Raw genomic sequence first — 15,111 nt, forward strand, 5'->3', positions numbered from 1 at the left:
AAGAGAAGAGGAGGGAGAGAGGGGAAAGAGAAGAGGAGGGAGGAGAGGAGAGGGAAGGAGAGGAGGAGGGAGAGAGAGTGAGGGGGAAAGGAGAGAGGAGAGGGGGAAGGAGAAGAGGGAAGGAGAGCAAGGAGGAAGGAGAGAGAGAGAGGGGGAAGGAGATAGAGGAAAGGAGAGGGAGAAGGAGAGAGAAAGGGGGAAGGGGAAAGGGAGACAGAAGGAGGAAAGGAGAGTGGAAGAGGAAAGAGAAGGAAGTAGGGAGAGAGGGAGGGGGAAGGAGGAAAGGGAGGGGAAGGAAGTGAGGGTCACCCCCCCCTCCCCACAATGCAAGGAACAGTGAGTAAGATGGAGCCAGCAGATGGTGTGAAGGGCAGTAGAGAGAGGGATGGGGGGAAGAAGGGGAGGGAAAGCCTCTCCTCAGTGTCTAAGAGCCCCCAGGACTGGGAGCTGGAGGAGGAGCACTTGGTGGATGGAGAGGTGAGTGGACAGGGGACCGGACAAGGCAGCCCAGACTCCAGCCAGAGGCCAGCCATGGCCCCACACAAGGCGGTGGCTTTCCTGCGGAAGGCCAGGGGTTCATGTGAACAGATCCTGCCTGAGGAACAGGAGCTGAGCCCTGGGCCTGGAGACACCTTCATGCAGCGACAGATCACTGCCATGCTGCAGCCCGGAGTCAACAAATTCTCCCTCCGCATGTTCGGCAGCCACAAGGCGGTGGAGATTGAGCAGGAGAGGGTTAAATCTGCAGGATTCTGGATCATCCATCCCTACAGTGACTTCAGGTAAAAGGGGGAAATGGGGGGGAGGAGGAGGGGGGAAATGGGGGGGAGGAGGGAGGAGGAGGGGGGGAAATGGGGGGAGGAGGGAGGAGGAAGGGGGGAAATGGGGGGGAGGAGGAGGGAGGAAATGGGGGGGAGGAGGAGGGGGGGAAATGGGGGGAGGAGGGAGGAGGAAGGGGGGAAATGGGGGGAGGAGGAGGGAGGAAATGGGGGGGAGGAGGAGGGGGGGAAATGGGGGGGGAGGAGGAGGGGGGGAAATGGGGGGGAGGAGGAGGGGGGGAAATGGGGGGAGGAGGAAGGGGGAAATGGGGGAGGAGGGAGGAGGAGGAGGGGGGAATGGGGGGGACAGGGGGAAATGGGAGGGGAAGGACGGGGGGATATACACAGATACTAACCAATAATCCAACTGTGTGACAGTGTGTACACACTTGTGTGTGTATCTGTGTGTCTTTGTATATATGTGTGTATGTGAGAGTGTATATGTGTATGAGTGTAGCTGTGCGTGTGAGTTTATGTGTGCATGTGTGTGTGTAGGTATGGATGAGTATAAATATGTGTGTGTGTATATGTGTGAAAGTGTAGGTATATGTGTGTAAGAATAAGGGTGACTGTAGCTGTGTGTGTGTATATGTGTGTGAGTGTAGGTATATGTGTGTAAGAATAAGTGTGACTGGAGCTGTGTGTGTGTATATGTGTGTGAGTGTAGCTGTGTCCATGTGAGTATAGCTGTGTGCGCATGTGTGTGTGCATGTGTATGAGTGTAGCTGTGTGTGCATGTGTATGAATGTAGCTGTGTGTGTGAGTGTAGCTGTGTTGTGTGTGTATATATGTGTGAGTTAAGTGTGCATGTGTGAAGGTAGGGGAGTGTGTGAGTGTGTAGGGGTGTGTATGTATGTGCGTGTGCCAGAGGGTAGGTGTGTAAATATGTGTTTAGTGTAGGTGTGTGTGAGAGTAGGTGTGCTTGTATGAGTGTAGGTGTGTGTATGAGGGTAGGGATATGTTCATTTGTTTGAGTGTAGGTGTGAGTGTGTATATGTTTGAGTGTAGGTGTGTTTGTGTGTGTGTATGTGAGTGTAGGTGTGTGTGTAGATGTGTGTGAGTGTAGATATGTGTGGGTATATGTCTGTATATACGTAGAAAAAAATAGAAACAAGAAGCAGGAGGAGGGCATTCAGCCCTTTGAGTCTACTCTGCCATTCATTATGATCATGGCTGATCATCAAATTCTCTATCCTGATCTCCCCCTACTCCCCATATCCCTCGATCCCTTTAGCCCCAAGAGTTATATCTAATTCCTTCTTGAAACCACACATTTTGGCCTCAGCTACTTCCTGTGGGAGTGAATTCCACACATTCCCCACCCTCTGGGTGAAGACATTTCTCCTCACTTCCATTCTAAAAGGTTTACCCCTTATCCTCACACTATGACCCCCGAGTTCTGGACTCCTCCCACCATCGGGAACATTCTTTCTGAATCCACCCTGTGTTTCTATGAGATCCCCTCTCACTCTTCTAAACTCCAGTGAATATAATCCTAACCCACTCAGTCTCTCCTCATATGACAGACCTGCCATCCCAGGAATCAGCCTGGTAAACCCTCGCTGCGCTCCCTCTATAGCAAGGAACATCCTTCCTCAGATAAGGAGACCAAGACTGCACACAATACTCCAGGTGTGACCTCACCAACGCCCTGTACATTTGCAGCAAAACATCCCTATCCCTATACTCAAATCCTCTCGCTCTGAAGGACAACACATGATTTGTAAAAAAAAGGGAGAGAGAACATGGAGAATTATAGATTGGTTAGCCTGACATCGGTGTTGGGGAAAATGCTGGAGTCACTTATTAAGGATGGAATAACTGGGTATTTGGAAAGCGGTGACAGGGCCAGTCCAAGTCAGCGTGGGTTCACTAAAGGGAAATTGTGCTTAATAAATCTTCTGGAAATTTTTTGAGCATGTGACCAGGAGAGTGGACAAAGGTGAACCAGTGGATGTTGTGTATCTGGGCTTTCCAAAGGCTTTTGTCAAGGGCCCAAACGTGAGATTAGCGAGCAAAATTAAAACTCGTGGTATTGTCGTGGATAGAGAACTGGTTGGCAGGCAGGAAGCAGAGAGTGGGAATAAATGGGTCCTTTTCAGAGTGGCAGGCAGTGACTAGTGGGGTACCGCAGGGTTGAGTGCTGGGACCACAGCTATTCACGATATACATTAATGATTTGGACAAAAGGAATTGAATACAATATCTCCGCATTTGCAGACGACACTAAGCTGGGTGGCAGTGTGCACTGTGAGGAGGATGTTAAGAGGCTGCAGGGTGCCTTGGGCAGGCTGGCTGAGTGGGCAAATATTTGGCAAATGCAACATAATGTGGAGAAATGTGAGGTTCTTCAGTTTGGTAGCAAAAAGGAAGGAAGATTATTATCTGAATGGTGGCAGTTTAGGAAAAGGGCAAGTGTAACGTGAGCTGGGTGTCATGGTGGAATAGTTGCTGAAGATTGGCATACTGGTGCAGCAAGCAGTGAGGAAAGCGAATGACTGGCCTTCATAGCAGGAGAATCTGAGTATAGGAGTAAGGATGTCTCGCTGCAGTTATACAGGACCTTGGTGAGGCCACACCATGAGTATTGTGTGCAGTTTTGGTCTCCTCGTCTGAGGAAGGACATTCTTGCTATTGAGGAAGTCCAGCAAAGGTTTGCCAGACTGATTCCTGGAATGACAGGACTGACAAATGAAGAGAGACTGGATCGACTGGGCTTGTACTCACTGGAATTTAGAAGAATGAGAGGGGATCTCAGAAAAATAAATAAAGTCCTGATGGGGCTTAATAGGCTAGGTGGGGAAAGAATGTTCCCCATGTTGGAGAAATCCAGAACTAGGAATCACAGTCTAAGAATAAGAGGTAAGACATCCAGGACTGAGATGAGGAAGAACTTCTTCACTCAGAGTTGTGAACCTGTGGAACTCTCTCCCACAGAAAGCTGTTGGGGACCAGTTTGTTAGATATGTTCAAGAGGAAGCCGGACGTGGCCCTTGTGGCTAAAAGAATTGAGGGGTATGGAGAGAAAACGGGAATGGGATACCGAAAGTGCAGGATCAGCCATGATCCTATTGGAGGGCCGAATGGCCTACTCCTGCATCTATTTTCTAATTTTCTATGTTCCTTCTTTACTGCCTGCTGTATCGGCACACGTACTTTCAGCAACTGATGCTCAAGGACTCCAAGGTCTCATTGAGTATGCACCTCTGTCAGTTTACACCCGTTCAAATAATAATCTGTCCTCCTATTATTACAACTGAAGTGGATAACCTCACATTTATCCACATTATACTGCATCTGCCATGCAGATACCCACACACTCAGCCTGTCCAAATCACGCTGAAGCTTCTCTGCATCCTCCTCACAGCTCACTCTCCCACCCAACTTTGTATCCTCACCAAATCTGGAGGTAATACATTCAGTTCCCTCTTCCAAATCATTCATACATAATGTGAACAGTCGGGGTCCCAGCACAGATCCCTATGGAATCGCCCCTACTCACTGACTGCTGATCAGAAGAAAACCCATTTATGCCAACTCTTTGCTTCCTATCTGCTAACCAGCTTTCTATCCATCACAACACATTACCTGCAATCTCAATGCTTTAACTTTACACAGCAGTCTGCTATGTGAGACCTTGTGGAAAGCTTTCTGAAAGTCTAAATAAACAACATCCACTGGTTCTCTCGGTCAACTCTACTGGTTACATCCTTGAAGAATTCCAATAGATTTGTCCAGCATGATTTCCCTTCTGTAAATCCATGCTGACTGTGTCTAATTATCCCACTGCCTTCCAAATGCTGAGTTATAAAATCCTTGATAATGGACCCCAGAAACTTCCCCAGTCCTGGCGTTAGTCTCACTGGTCTATAGTTCCCTGTTTTCTCTCTATCTCCCTTTTTGAATAGCGAGCTTACATTAGCTATCTTCCAATCTGTAGGAACCAGTCCAGAGGCTAAAGAATTTTGGAAAATAACCACCAATGGATCTATTATTTCCAGGGCCACTTCCTGAAGTTCTCTGGGATGAAGATTATCAGGATTTATCCATCTTCAATCCCATCAATTTCCCCAAAACCATTTCTCTCCTAGTGCTGATTTCCTTCAGCTCCTCACTAAAACACATCTCTCTCAGCACCTCCTGGTACATTATTCATGTCTTCCTTTGTGAAGACTGAAGCAAAGGACAAATTTAATTCCTCATCCATTTCTTCATTCCCCGTTATAAATTCTGTTTCTGACTGTGAGGGGCCGACATGTGTTTTTGTCAATCTCTTTCTCTTTACATATCTATAGAAACTTTTACAGTCAGTTTTTCTGTTTCCCGCTAGCTTACTTTCATATTCTATTTTTCCCTTTTAATCAATCCCTTTGCTGAATTTTAAACTGCTCCCAATCCTCAGGCCTGTTGCTTTTTCTTGCCAATTTGTAGGCTTCTTCCTTGAATCTGAAACCATCACTAATTTCCCTTGTAAGCCATGGTTTGGTCACAATTCCCTTTCCAATCTTGCACCAAACAGGAATAAACAACTTCTGGAGTTCACCTATTAGTCCTTGAAATGCCTGCCATTGCCTGTCCACAGTCTGTCCTTTCAGTAATGTTTCCCAGTCCATCCTGACCAATTCATGCCTCATACCATCATAGTTCTCTTTACTGAGATTCAGGACCCCGCTCTCAGAATCAGCTCCATCATTATCCACCTTGACAAGAATTCGACCATATTATGGTCACTCATCCCTAACGGTTACATTGAAACATAACTGTCTAACTCTGTTAGAATTTTATAAGTTTCTATGAGATCCTCTCTCACTCTTCTAAACTCCAGTGAATATCATCCTGACTGACTCAGTCTCTCCTCATATGACATCCCAGGAATCAGCCTGGTAAACCTTCACTGCGCTCCCTCTATAGCAAGGACATCCTTCCTCAGATAAGGACACCAAAACTGCACACAATACTCCAGGTGTGGCCTCACTGATGCCCTATACAATTGCAGCAAAACATCCCTATCGCTATACTCAAATCCTTTCGCTATGAAGGACAACCAATTGCCTTCTTTACTGCCTGCTGTACCTGTGCGCTTACTTTCAGTGACTGATGCACGAGGGGTCAAGGTCTCGCTGAGTATGCGCCTCTCTCAATTTACACATGTTTAAATAATAATCTGTCTTTCTATTATTGCTACCAAAGTGGATAACCTCACCTTTATCCATTTATGCAGATGCCCACACACTCAGCCTGTCCAAATCACGCTGAAGCTTCTCTGCATCCTCCTCACAGCTCACCCTCCCACCCAACTTTGTATCATCTCCAAATTTGGAGATAATACATTCAGTTCCCTCTTCCAAATCATTCATACATAATGTGAACAGTCGGGGTCCCAGCACAGATCCCTGCGGAACCCCCCACTAGTCTCTCTCTGCCAATTGGAAAAGTTGGCCACTCATCCCCAAGGGTGCTCTCACAATTAGATTGCCAACTAATCCTTTCTCATTGCACAACACCCAATCCAAGGTGGTCTGTTCTCTTGCTGGTTCCTCAATGTATTACTCCGGAAAACCATTCCGAACGCACTCCAGAAATTCCTCCTCCATTGCACTGTGACTAATTGACTCTCCCAATCTATACACAGATTAAAGTCGCCCATAATCACAGATGTTCCTTGAACACAGGCATCTCTGATTTCCTGTCTAATGTTTTCCCCAACATTACCACGACGGTCTGTATTCCACCCCCACCAATATCTTTTGCCTTTCATTGTTTCTTAACTCCACCCGTACGGATTCCACATCATCTATGATCATATCTTTCCCCAATATCGTATCAATATCATCTTTAATGTAACTCCACCACCTTTTCCTGTGGTGTTCCTAAACACGGAATAGCCCTCAATGTTTAGTTCCCATCCTTGCTCACCTTGGACCTACGTCTCCGTAATGCCAACTATATCACACCCCTTTTACATCTATCAGTGTAACCCATTCATCCATTTTGTTTCAAATGATCTGAGAATTCAGGTACAAAACCTTAAGGTGGGCACTTTTAACCTTTTTTACTCTGTCCTTGTCTGACCTGGCCTTTGATTTCTCTGCCTATCACTTTCCTGATTCTCTTTACTGTCTTTTCCTCTTGTTCCTAACTCCCCATCCTGAATCCTTACAAAGGTTCCCACCTTCCTGCCATATTAGTTTAAACCCTCCCCAACCGTTCTGAGAGCACCCCTCCTTGTGTATATGTGTGTAAGTATAGGTATGTGTAGGTGTATGTATGTAAATATAGGTGTGTGTATGTAAACGTGTATGTACAGGGTCCCCCCCTCCTCTCCTGAAGGTGCTGACTCTCACTGGGGTACAGGGTCCCCCCCTCCTCTCCTGAAGGTGCTGACTCTCACTGGGGTACAGGGTCTCCCTCCTCTCCTGAAGGTGCTGACTCTCACTGGGGTACAGGGTCTCCCTCCTCTCCTGAAGGTGCTGACTCTCACTGGGGTACAGGGTCCCCCTCCTCTCCTGAAGGTGCTGACTCTCACTGGGGTACAGGGTCCCCCTCCTCTCCTGAAGGTGCTGACTCTCACTGGGGTACAGGGTCTCTCTCCCTCTCCTGAAGGTGCTGACTCTCACTGGGGTACAGGGTCTCCCTCCTCTCCTGAAGGTGCTGACTCTCACTGGGGTACAGGGTCTCCCTCCCTCTCCTGAAGGTGCTGACTCTCACTGGGGTACAGGGTCTCCCTCCCTCTCCTGAAGGTGCTGACTCTCACTGGGGTACAGGGTCTCCCTCCTCTCCTGAAGGTGCTGACTCTCACTGGGGTACAGGGTCTCCCTCCCTCTCCTGAAGGTGCTGACTCTCACTGGGGTACAGGGTCTCCCTCCTCTCCTGAAGGTGCTGACTCTCACTGGGGTACAGGGTCTCCCTCCTCTCCTGAAGGTGCTGACTCTCACTGGGGTACAGGGTCTCCCTCCTCTCCTGAAGGTGCTGACTCTCACTGGGGTACAGGGTCCCCCTCCTCTCCTGAAGGTGCTGACTCTCACTGGGGTACAGGGTCTCCCTCCTCTCCTGAAGGTGCTGACTCTCACTGCGATACAGGATTGACTGTTAGAATGCACTATCCGGTGGACAGCTCCCATTCGGATGAATTACAGTTAACCTGTTCTACACAGCCTGGTTAATGAGCTGGAACCGGCCCTGAAGGTCATTTCTAGGTCATAACGTGTCTGCAGTTTCTGGGAAAATGTTTCTCTGATCAGTCATCTCCACAGGGATTCACCCATTGATGGAAGGTGTTTGCTTGACTTGTTATTGTGAAGCTTCTCAGTCAGTGAGCTTGCTCTACCCTCACAGTGTGTGTCAGAGAGGGCACAGAGCTGTGACACACCCTACAGAGAGAGTTAACCTCTCAACCAGTAATTACACAGCCTGTATCCCACACTCTATCTGCTGATCTGACACTACTGTTACACACATCGCTCTGTTTCTGCCTGTGGGTGTGTGTACAGGCACACGTCTATGCATGTGCAAACATATCTGCGTGCATTTGTACTTAAGTGTTTCTGCCTGAATGTTTGTGTGTGTGAATGCGTTCATTTGTGTGTGGGTTTATGTTTTAATTCTTGTGTATGAGTGTATTTCTGTGTCTTCATGTGCCTGTATTTGTGTGTGTGTGTGTGTGTGCGCATCTGTCTGTGTCTATGTGTATATCTGTGTTTCTATGTGCGTGTCTGTCTGTGCATGTGCCTGTGTTTCTGTGTGTGCATCTGTCTATCCTTCTGTGTTCTGTATATGTGTCTGTGTTTGTGCGTGTGGTTTTGTGTATGTGTCGGTCTGTGTTTCTGAGTATGTCTCTCTGTCTATGTTTCTATGTGTGTGTGTGTGTGCCTGTACTTCTGTATGTGTCCATGTCTGTGTGTGTCTATGTTTCTGTGCATGTGCATGTCTGCGATTGTGTCTATGTATGTCTGTGATTGTGTGTGTGCATATCTGTATTTCCGTGTGAGTGTGCCTGTGAGCCTATCTTTGTCTATTTCTGCCTGCATTTCGGTGCGTGTACACTTCGGTGTGTGTGCATTTTGGTGTGTGTGTACTTCGGTGTGTGTGTGTTTCAGTGTGTGTTTGCGTGTGTGTGTGCATATATTTCTCTGTCTGTGTATAGATCAAAGAACAAAGAAAATTCCAGTTCAGGAACAGGCCCTTCGGCCCATCCAAGCCTGCACTGACCATGCTGCCCCCTGATTGAACTAAAACCCCCTACCCTTCCGGGGACCATATCCCTCTATTCCCATCCTATTCATGGATTTGTCCAGACACCCCTTAAAACTCACTATCATATCTGCTTCCACTCCCTCCCCCGGCAGTGAGTTCCAGACACCCACCACCCTCTGTGTAAAAAACCTGCCTCGTACATCTCCTTTAAACCTTACCCCTCACACCTTAAACCTGTGTCCCCTAGTAACTGACTCTTCCACCCTGGGGAAAAAGCTTCTGATTATCCACTCTGTCCGTGCCCCTCATAATCTTGTAGATTTCTATCAGGTCGCCCCTCAACCTCCGTCACTCTAGTGAGAACAAACCAAGTTCCTCCAACCTCTCCTCATAACTAATGCCCTCCATACCAGGGGCAACATCCTGGTAAATCCTTTCTATACCCTCTCCAAAGCCTCCACATCCTTCTGGTAGTGTGGTGACCAGAATTGAACACTATATTCCAAGTGCGGCCTCACTATGGTTCTATAAATCTGCAACATGACTTGCCAATTTTTAAACTCAATACCCCGGCCGATGAAGGTAAGCATTGCCGTATGCCTTCTTGACTACCTTCCCCACCTGCATTGCCACTTTGTGACCTGTGTACCTGTACACCCAGATCCCCTTGCCTATAAATACTCTTAAGGGTTTTACCACTTATTGTATATTTCCTATCTGTATTAGACCTTCCAAAATGCATTACCTCTCATTTGTCCGGATTAAACTCCATCTGTCATCTCTCCGCCCAAGTCTCCAACTGATTTATATCCTGCTGTATTCTCTGATGGTCCTCATCGCTATCCGCAAATCCACCAACCTTTGTGTCGTCTGCAAAGTTCAGTTTCAGTGTGTGCGTATTTGTGTGTGTGTGCGCATATTTGTGTGCGTGCATATTTCTGTATGTATATTTCTCTGTGTGCATATTTGTGCATATTTGTGTGTGTGCATATTTGTGTGTGTGCATATTTGTGTGTGTGCATATTTCTGTGTGTGTGCATATTTGTGTATGTGCATATTTGTGTATATTTCTGTGTGTGTGCATATTTCTGTGTGTGTGCGTATTTGTGTATATTTCTGTGTGCATATTTCTGTGTGTGTGCGTATTTGTGTATATTTCTGTGTGTGTGCGTATTTGTGTATATTTCTGTGTGTGTGCGTATTTGTGTATATTTCTCTGTGTGTGCGTATTTGTGTATATTTCTGTGTGTGTGCGTATTTGTGTATATTTCTGTGTGTGCACATTTGTGTGTGTATATTTCTGTGTGTGCGTATTTGTGCATATTTGTGTGTGTGTGTGTATATTTCAGTGTGTGTCCCCTCATGGACTAGGTGATGACTGTGTAACATGAGCAGTGGGAGGGGGCGGGGGGGTGTTGTAATCTGGGATGAGACAGTAAGAATCCAGCTGATGGGAGTGCCATTCTTGCCAGAGTGAGAGAGAGGGGACGGAGCAGACAATGTCACACATCAGTATGCGACGGCGTCAGTGTGTCGCTGTAAATACCTGTTCTGGCTTTTCCTTTGGGCAGGTTTTATTGGGATCTTGCTATGCTGCTGCTAATGGTGGGGAATCTCATCATCCTGCCAGTGGGAATCACTTTCTTTAAGGATGAGAACACACCTCCGTGGATTGTGTTCAACGTGGTCTCCGACACCTTCTTCCTCATCGACCTGGTGCTGAACTTCCGGACGGGCATCGTGGTGGAGGACAACACTGAGATCATCCTGGACCCTCACACCATCAAGATGAAATATCTGAAGAGCTGGTTCCTGGTAGACTTTGTATCTTCCATCCCTGTTGACTACGTCTTCCTCATTGTGGATCTGGAGACCAGGGTGGATTCAGAGGTCTACAAGACGGCCAGGGCTTTACGCATTGTGCGATTTGCCAAGATCCTCAGCTTGCTGCGTCTCCTCCGCCTCTCACGTCTCATCCGATACATCCACCAATGGGAGGAGGTAAAACCCACCTTTCCAATGCCAGCTCTATCCAAGTAATCCCTGGTGCCCACTGTATCTCTGTCAATTTTACCCCTCTGGCCTTCATCCAATCCCCTTTTTGAAAGTTCCTCTTGAATCTGCTTCCACCATCCCTTCATTTCACAACTCGCTGCATTTTAAAACAAAGTTTTCCTTATCTTCCTTTACTGATTCTATTCAGGCTGTGTCCCTTTGGTTACCCACCCTCCTGCCACAGGCTACACTCCATAGGACCACAAGACCAAAAGATATTTGATTTATTATTGGTCACATATATTACCGTACAGTGAAAAGTATTGTTTCTTGCGTGCTATACAAAATCAATCGAGGAATTGAGTTTAGGATGCGGGAGGTAATGTTGCAGCTCTATAAGACCCTGGTCAGACCCCACTTGGGGTACTGTGCTCAGTTCTGGTCGCATCATTACAGGAAGGATGTGGAAGCTATAGAAAGGCTATAGAAAGAGGAGATTTACAAGGATATTGCCTGGATTGGGAAACATGCCTTATGAGGATAGGTTGAGGGAGCCCAGTCTTTTCTCCATGGAGAGACGAAAGATGAGGGGTGACCTGATAGAGGTGTATAAGATATTGAGAGGTATTGATCGAGTGGACAGACAAAGGCTTTTCCCAGGGCTGAAATGGTTGCCATGAGAGGACAGAGGTTTAGGGTGCTGTGGAGTAGGTACAGAGGAGATGTCAGGTGTAAGTTTTTCACTCAGAGAGTGGTGAGTGCGTGGAATGGGCTGCCAGCAACGGTGGTGGAGGCGGATTCGATAGGGTCTTTTAAGAGACTTTTAGATAAGTACATGGAACTTAGTAAGATACAGGGTAATAGGTAAGCCTAGTAATCTCTAAGGTAGGGACATGTTTGGCACAATTTTGTGGGCCAAAGGGTTTGTATTGTGCTGTAGTTTTTCTATGTTTCTATACAGGCAAAGCATACCATTTATAGAGAAGGAAAGGGGAGCGTGCAGAATGTAGTATTACAGTCCTACCCAGGGTGCAGAGAAAGATCAACCTAAAATAAGATAGGACTTAATTCAAAAGTCTGACAGCAGCAGGGAAGAAGCTGTTCTTGAGTCGGTCGGTACGGGACCTCAGACTTTTGTATCCTTTTCCCAACAGAAGAAGGTGGAAGAGAGAATGTCCGGGGTGTGGGGGGGTCCTTAATTATACTGGCTGCTTTTCCCGTGGCAGTGGGAAGTGTAGACAGAGTCAATGGATGGGAGGCTGGTTTGTGTGATGGATTGGGCTACATTCATGACGTTTTGTAGTTTCCTGCGGTCTTGGGCAGAGCAGGAGCCCAAACCAAGCTGTGATACAACCAGAAAGAATGCTTTCTATGGGGCATCTGTAAAAGTTGGTGAGAGTCATACAGGACATACTGAATTTCCTTAGTCTTCTGAGAAAGTAGAGGTGATGTTGGGGCTTTCTTAACTATAGTGTCAGCGTGGAGGGAGCAGGACAGGTTGTTGATGATCAGGACAGCGAGTTTTCCATCACTTCCACTTTGTCCCTGTTGATGTAGACAGGGGCTTGTCCCCCACTGTTCTTCCTGAAGCCAATGACTATCTCCTTTGTTTTGTTGGTGTTTTGATATCGGAGCAGAATCCGGCCATTCGTCCCATCGAGTCTCTGCCATTCAATCATGGCTGATATTTTTCTCATCCCCATTCTCCTGCTTTCCCCATAACCCCTGATCCCCGTATTAATCAGGAACCTATCTATCTCTGTCTTAAAGACACTCAGTGACCCGGCCTCCTCTGCGGCAAAGAGTTCCACAGATTCCCCACTCTCTGGCTGAAGAAATTCCTCCTCATCTCTGTTCTCCTTATCTGAGGAAGGATGTCCCTGCTATAGAAGGAGCACAGTGAAGGTTTCCCAGGCTGATTCCTGGGATGGCCGGTCTGTCATATGAGGAGAGGCTAAGACGGTCAGGATTATATTCACTGGAGTTTAGCAGAGTGAGAGGGGATCTCACAGAAACTTATAAAATTCTAACAGGGTTAGACAGGGTAGATTCAGAAAGAATGTTCCCCATGGTGGGGGAGTCCAGAACTGGGGGGTCAGAGTTTGAGGATAAGGGGTAAACCTTGTAGAACTGAGGTGAGGAGAAATTTCTTCACCCAGAGGGAAATTTCTTCATCCTTCTAAACTCCAACGAGTACAGACCCGGAGTCCTCAACCCGTTCCTCATCCGACAAGCTCTTCATTCCAGGGATCATTCTTGTGAACCTCCTCTGGACCCTTTCCAAGGCCGGCACATCCTTCCTTAGATACGGGGCCCAAAACTGCTCACAATTCTCCAAATGGGGTCTGACCAGAGCCTTATACAGCCTCAGAAGTCCATCCCTGCTCTTGGATTCTAGTTATAGAATCCCTACAGTGCAGAAGAAGCCATTCGGCCCATCTGCAGTGACCACAATCCCACCCAGGCCCTATTCCCAAAACCCCACCTGCTAATCCCCTGACACTAAGGGGCAATTTAGCATGGCTAATCCACCCTAGCCTGCACACCTTTGGGGTGTGGGAGGAAACCCAAGCAGACACGGGGAAAACATGCAGACTCCGCACAGACACTGACCCAAGCCGGGAATTGAACTCGGGTCCCTAGCACTGTGAGTCTCAAAGGAGACTGTTGCATTATTTCTGTGCTATTCAATTAGTTCCCCCCACCCGTCCCTGGTGCACCTCCCCTTCACCAATTCCACATTAACCGGACATCTTTGCTGATGGTGTTGGCTCACCCCTGGTCAACTGATCTGCTTTGAAAGGCTGCCTGTTCTCTCTCCCAGTGAATCCCTCTCGTTCCGCTGTTTAGATCTTCCACATGACCTACGACCTCGCTAGTGCTGTGGTGAGGATTGTGAACCTGATCGGGATGATGCTGTTGCTGTGTCACTGGGATGGCTGTCTCCAATTCCTCGTTCCAATGCTCCAGGATTTCCCAGAGGATTGCTGGGTCTCCATCAACCACATGGTGGTAAGCGGGCAGCCCGGACCCCTGGAGAGGGAGAGCTAGGGGGTGCAGATGGAGATCAGGGCTGGGGGAGGGTGGGAGCTGGGATGAGGTAGGGGAAGGCCTTGGGGCTGGGCAGGGAGGTGGAGATCAGGAACTGGGGTGATACCAAGGACAGACCCAGTCCATAGAATCACTACAGTGCAGGAAAAGTCTCGCCCTTCAAGTCTGCACTGACTCTCCAAAAGACTATCTCTGTAACTCAACATATCTACCTCGCTAATCCCCCTAATTTAAACATCTTTGGACACTAAGGGGCAATTTAGCACGGCCAATCCACCCTAACCTACACATCTTTGGACACTAAGGGACAATTTAGCATGGCCAATCCACCCTAACCTACACATCTTTGGACACTAAGGGACAATTTAGCATGGCCAATCCACCCTAACCTACACATCTTTAGACACTAAGGGACAATTTAGCATGGCCAATCCACCCTAACCTACACATCTTTGGACACTAAGGGACAATTTAGCATGGCCAATCCACCCTAACCTACACATCTTTGGACACTAAGGGACAATTTAGCATGGCCAATCCACCTAACCTACACATCTTTGGACACTAAGGGACAATTTAGCATGGCCAATCCACCCTAACCTACACATCTTTGGACACTAAGGAACAATTTAGCATGGCCAATCCACCCTAACCTACACATCTTTGGACACTAAGGGGCAATTTAGCACGGCCAATCCACCCTAACCAGCACATCTTTGGACACTAAGGGGCAATTTAGCATGGCCAATCCACCCTAACCTGCACATCTTTGGACACTAAGGGCAATTTAGCACGGCCAATCCACCCTAACCAGCACATCTTTGGACACTAAGGGGCATTTAGCACGGCCAATCCACCCTAACCCGCACATCTTTGGACACTAAGGGACAATTTAGCATGGCCAATCCACCCTAACCTACACATCTTTGGACACTAAGGGCAATTTAGCATGGCCAATCCACCCTAACCTGCACATCTTTGGACACTAAGGGGCAATTTAGCACGGCCAATCCACCCTAACCCGCACATCTTTGGACACTAAGGGACAATTTAG

The 15,111-nt window shown here is 47.6% G+C and overlaps 1 protein-coding gene across 2 annotated transcripts in view; it reads left to right on the forward strand.

The window, feature by feature from the left end:
• Positions 1–274: 274 nt before the first annotated feature.
• Positions 275–15,111, forward strand: part of LOC145340173 (potassium/sodium hyperpolarization-activated cyclic nucleotide-gated channel 3-like) — a 32,712-nt gene continuing 17,875 nt past the window's right edge. For both annotated transcript variants that reach the window (XM_080184605.1, XM_080184606.1), the window contains exons 1-3: positions 275–782; positions 10,583–11,012; positions 13,857–14,018. In XM_080184605.1, coding sequence (XP_080040731.1) covers positions 325–782; positions 10,583–11,012; positions 13,857–14,018 — 1,050 coding nt within the window. In that variant the 5' untranslated portion in view covers positions 275–324. The remainder of the gene's footprint in view (positions 783–10,582; positions 11,013–13,856; positions 14,019–15,111) is intronic.

The sequence above is a fragment of the Carcharhinus amblyrhynchos genome, unplaced genomic scaffold (assembly GCF_965287045.1).
Source record: "Carcharhinus amblyrhynchos unplaced genomic scaffold, sCarAmb.v2.hapA scaffold_819, whole genome shotgun sequence".
Taxonomy (NCBI): domain Eukaryota; kingdom Metazoa; phylum Chordata; class Chondrichthyes; order Carcharhiniformes; family Carcharhinidae; genus Carcharhinus; species Carcharhinus amblyrhynchos.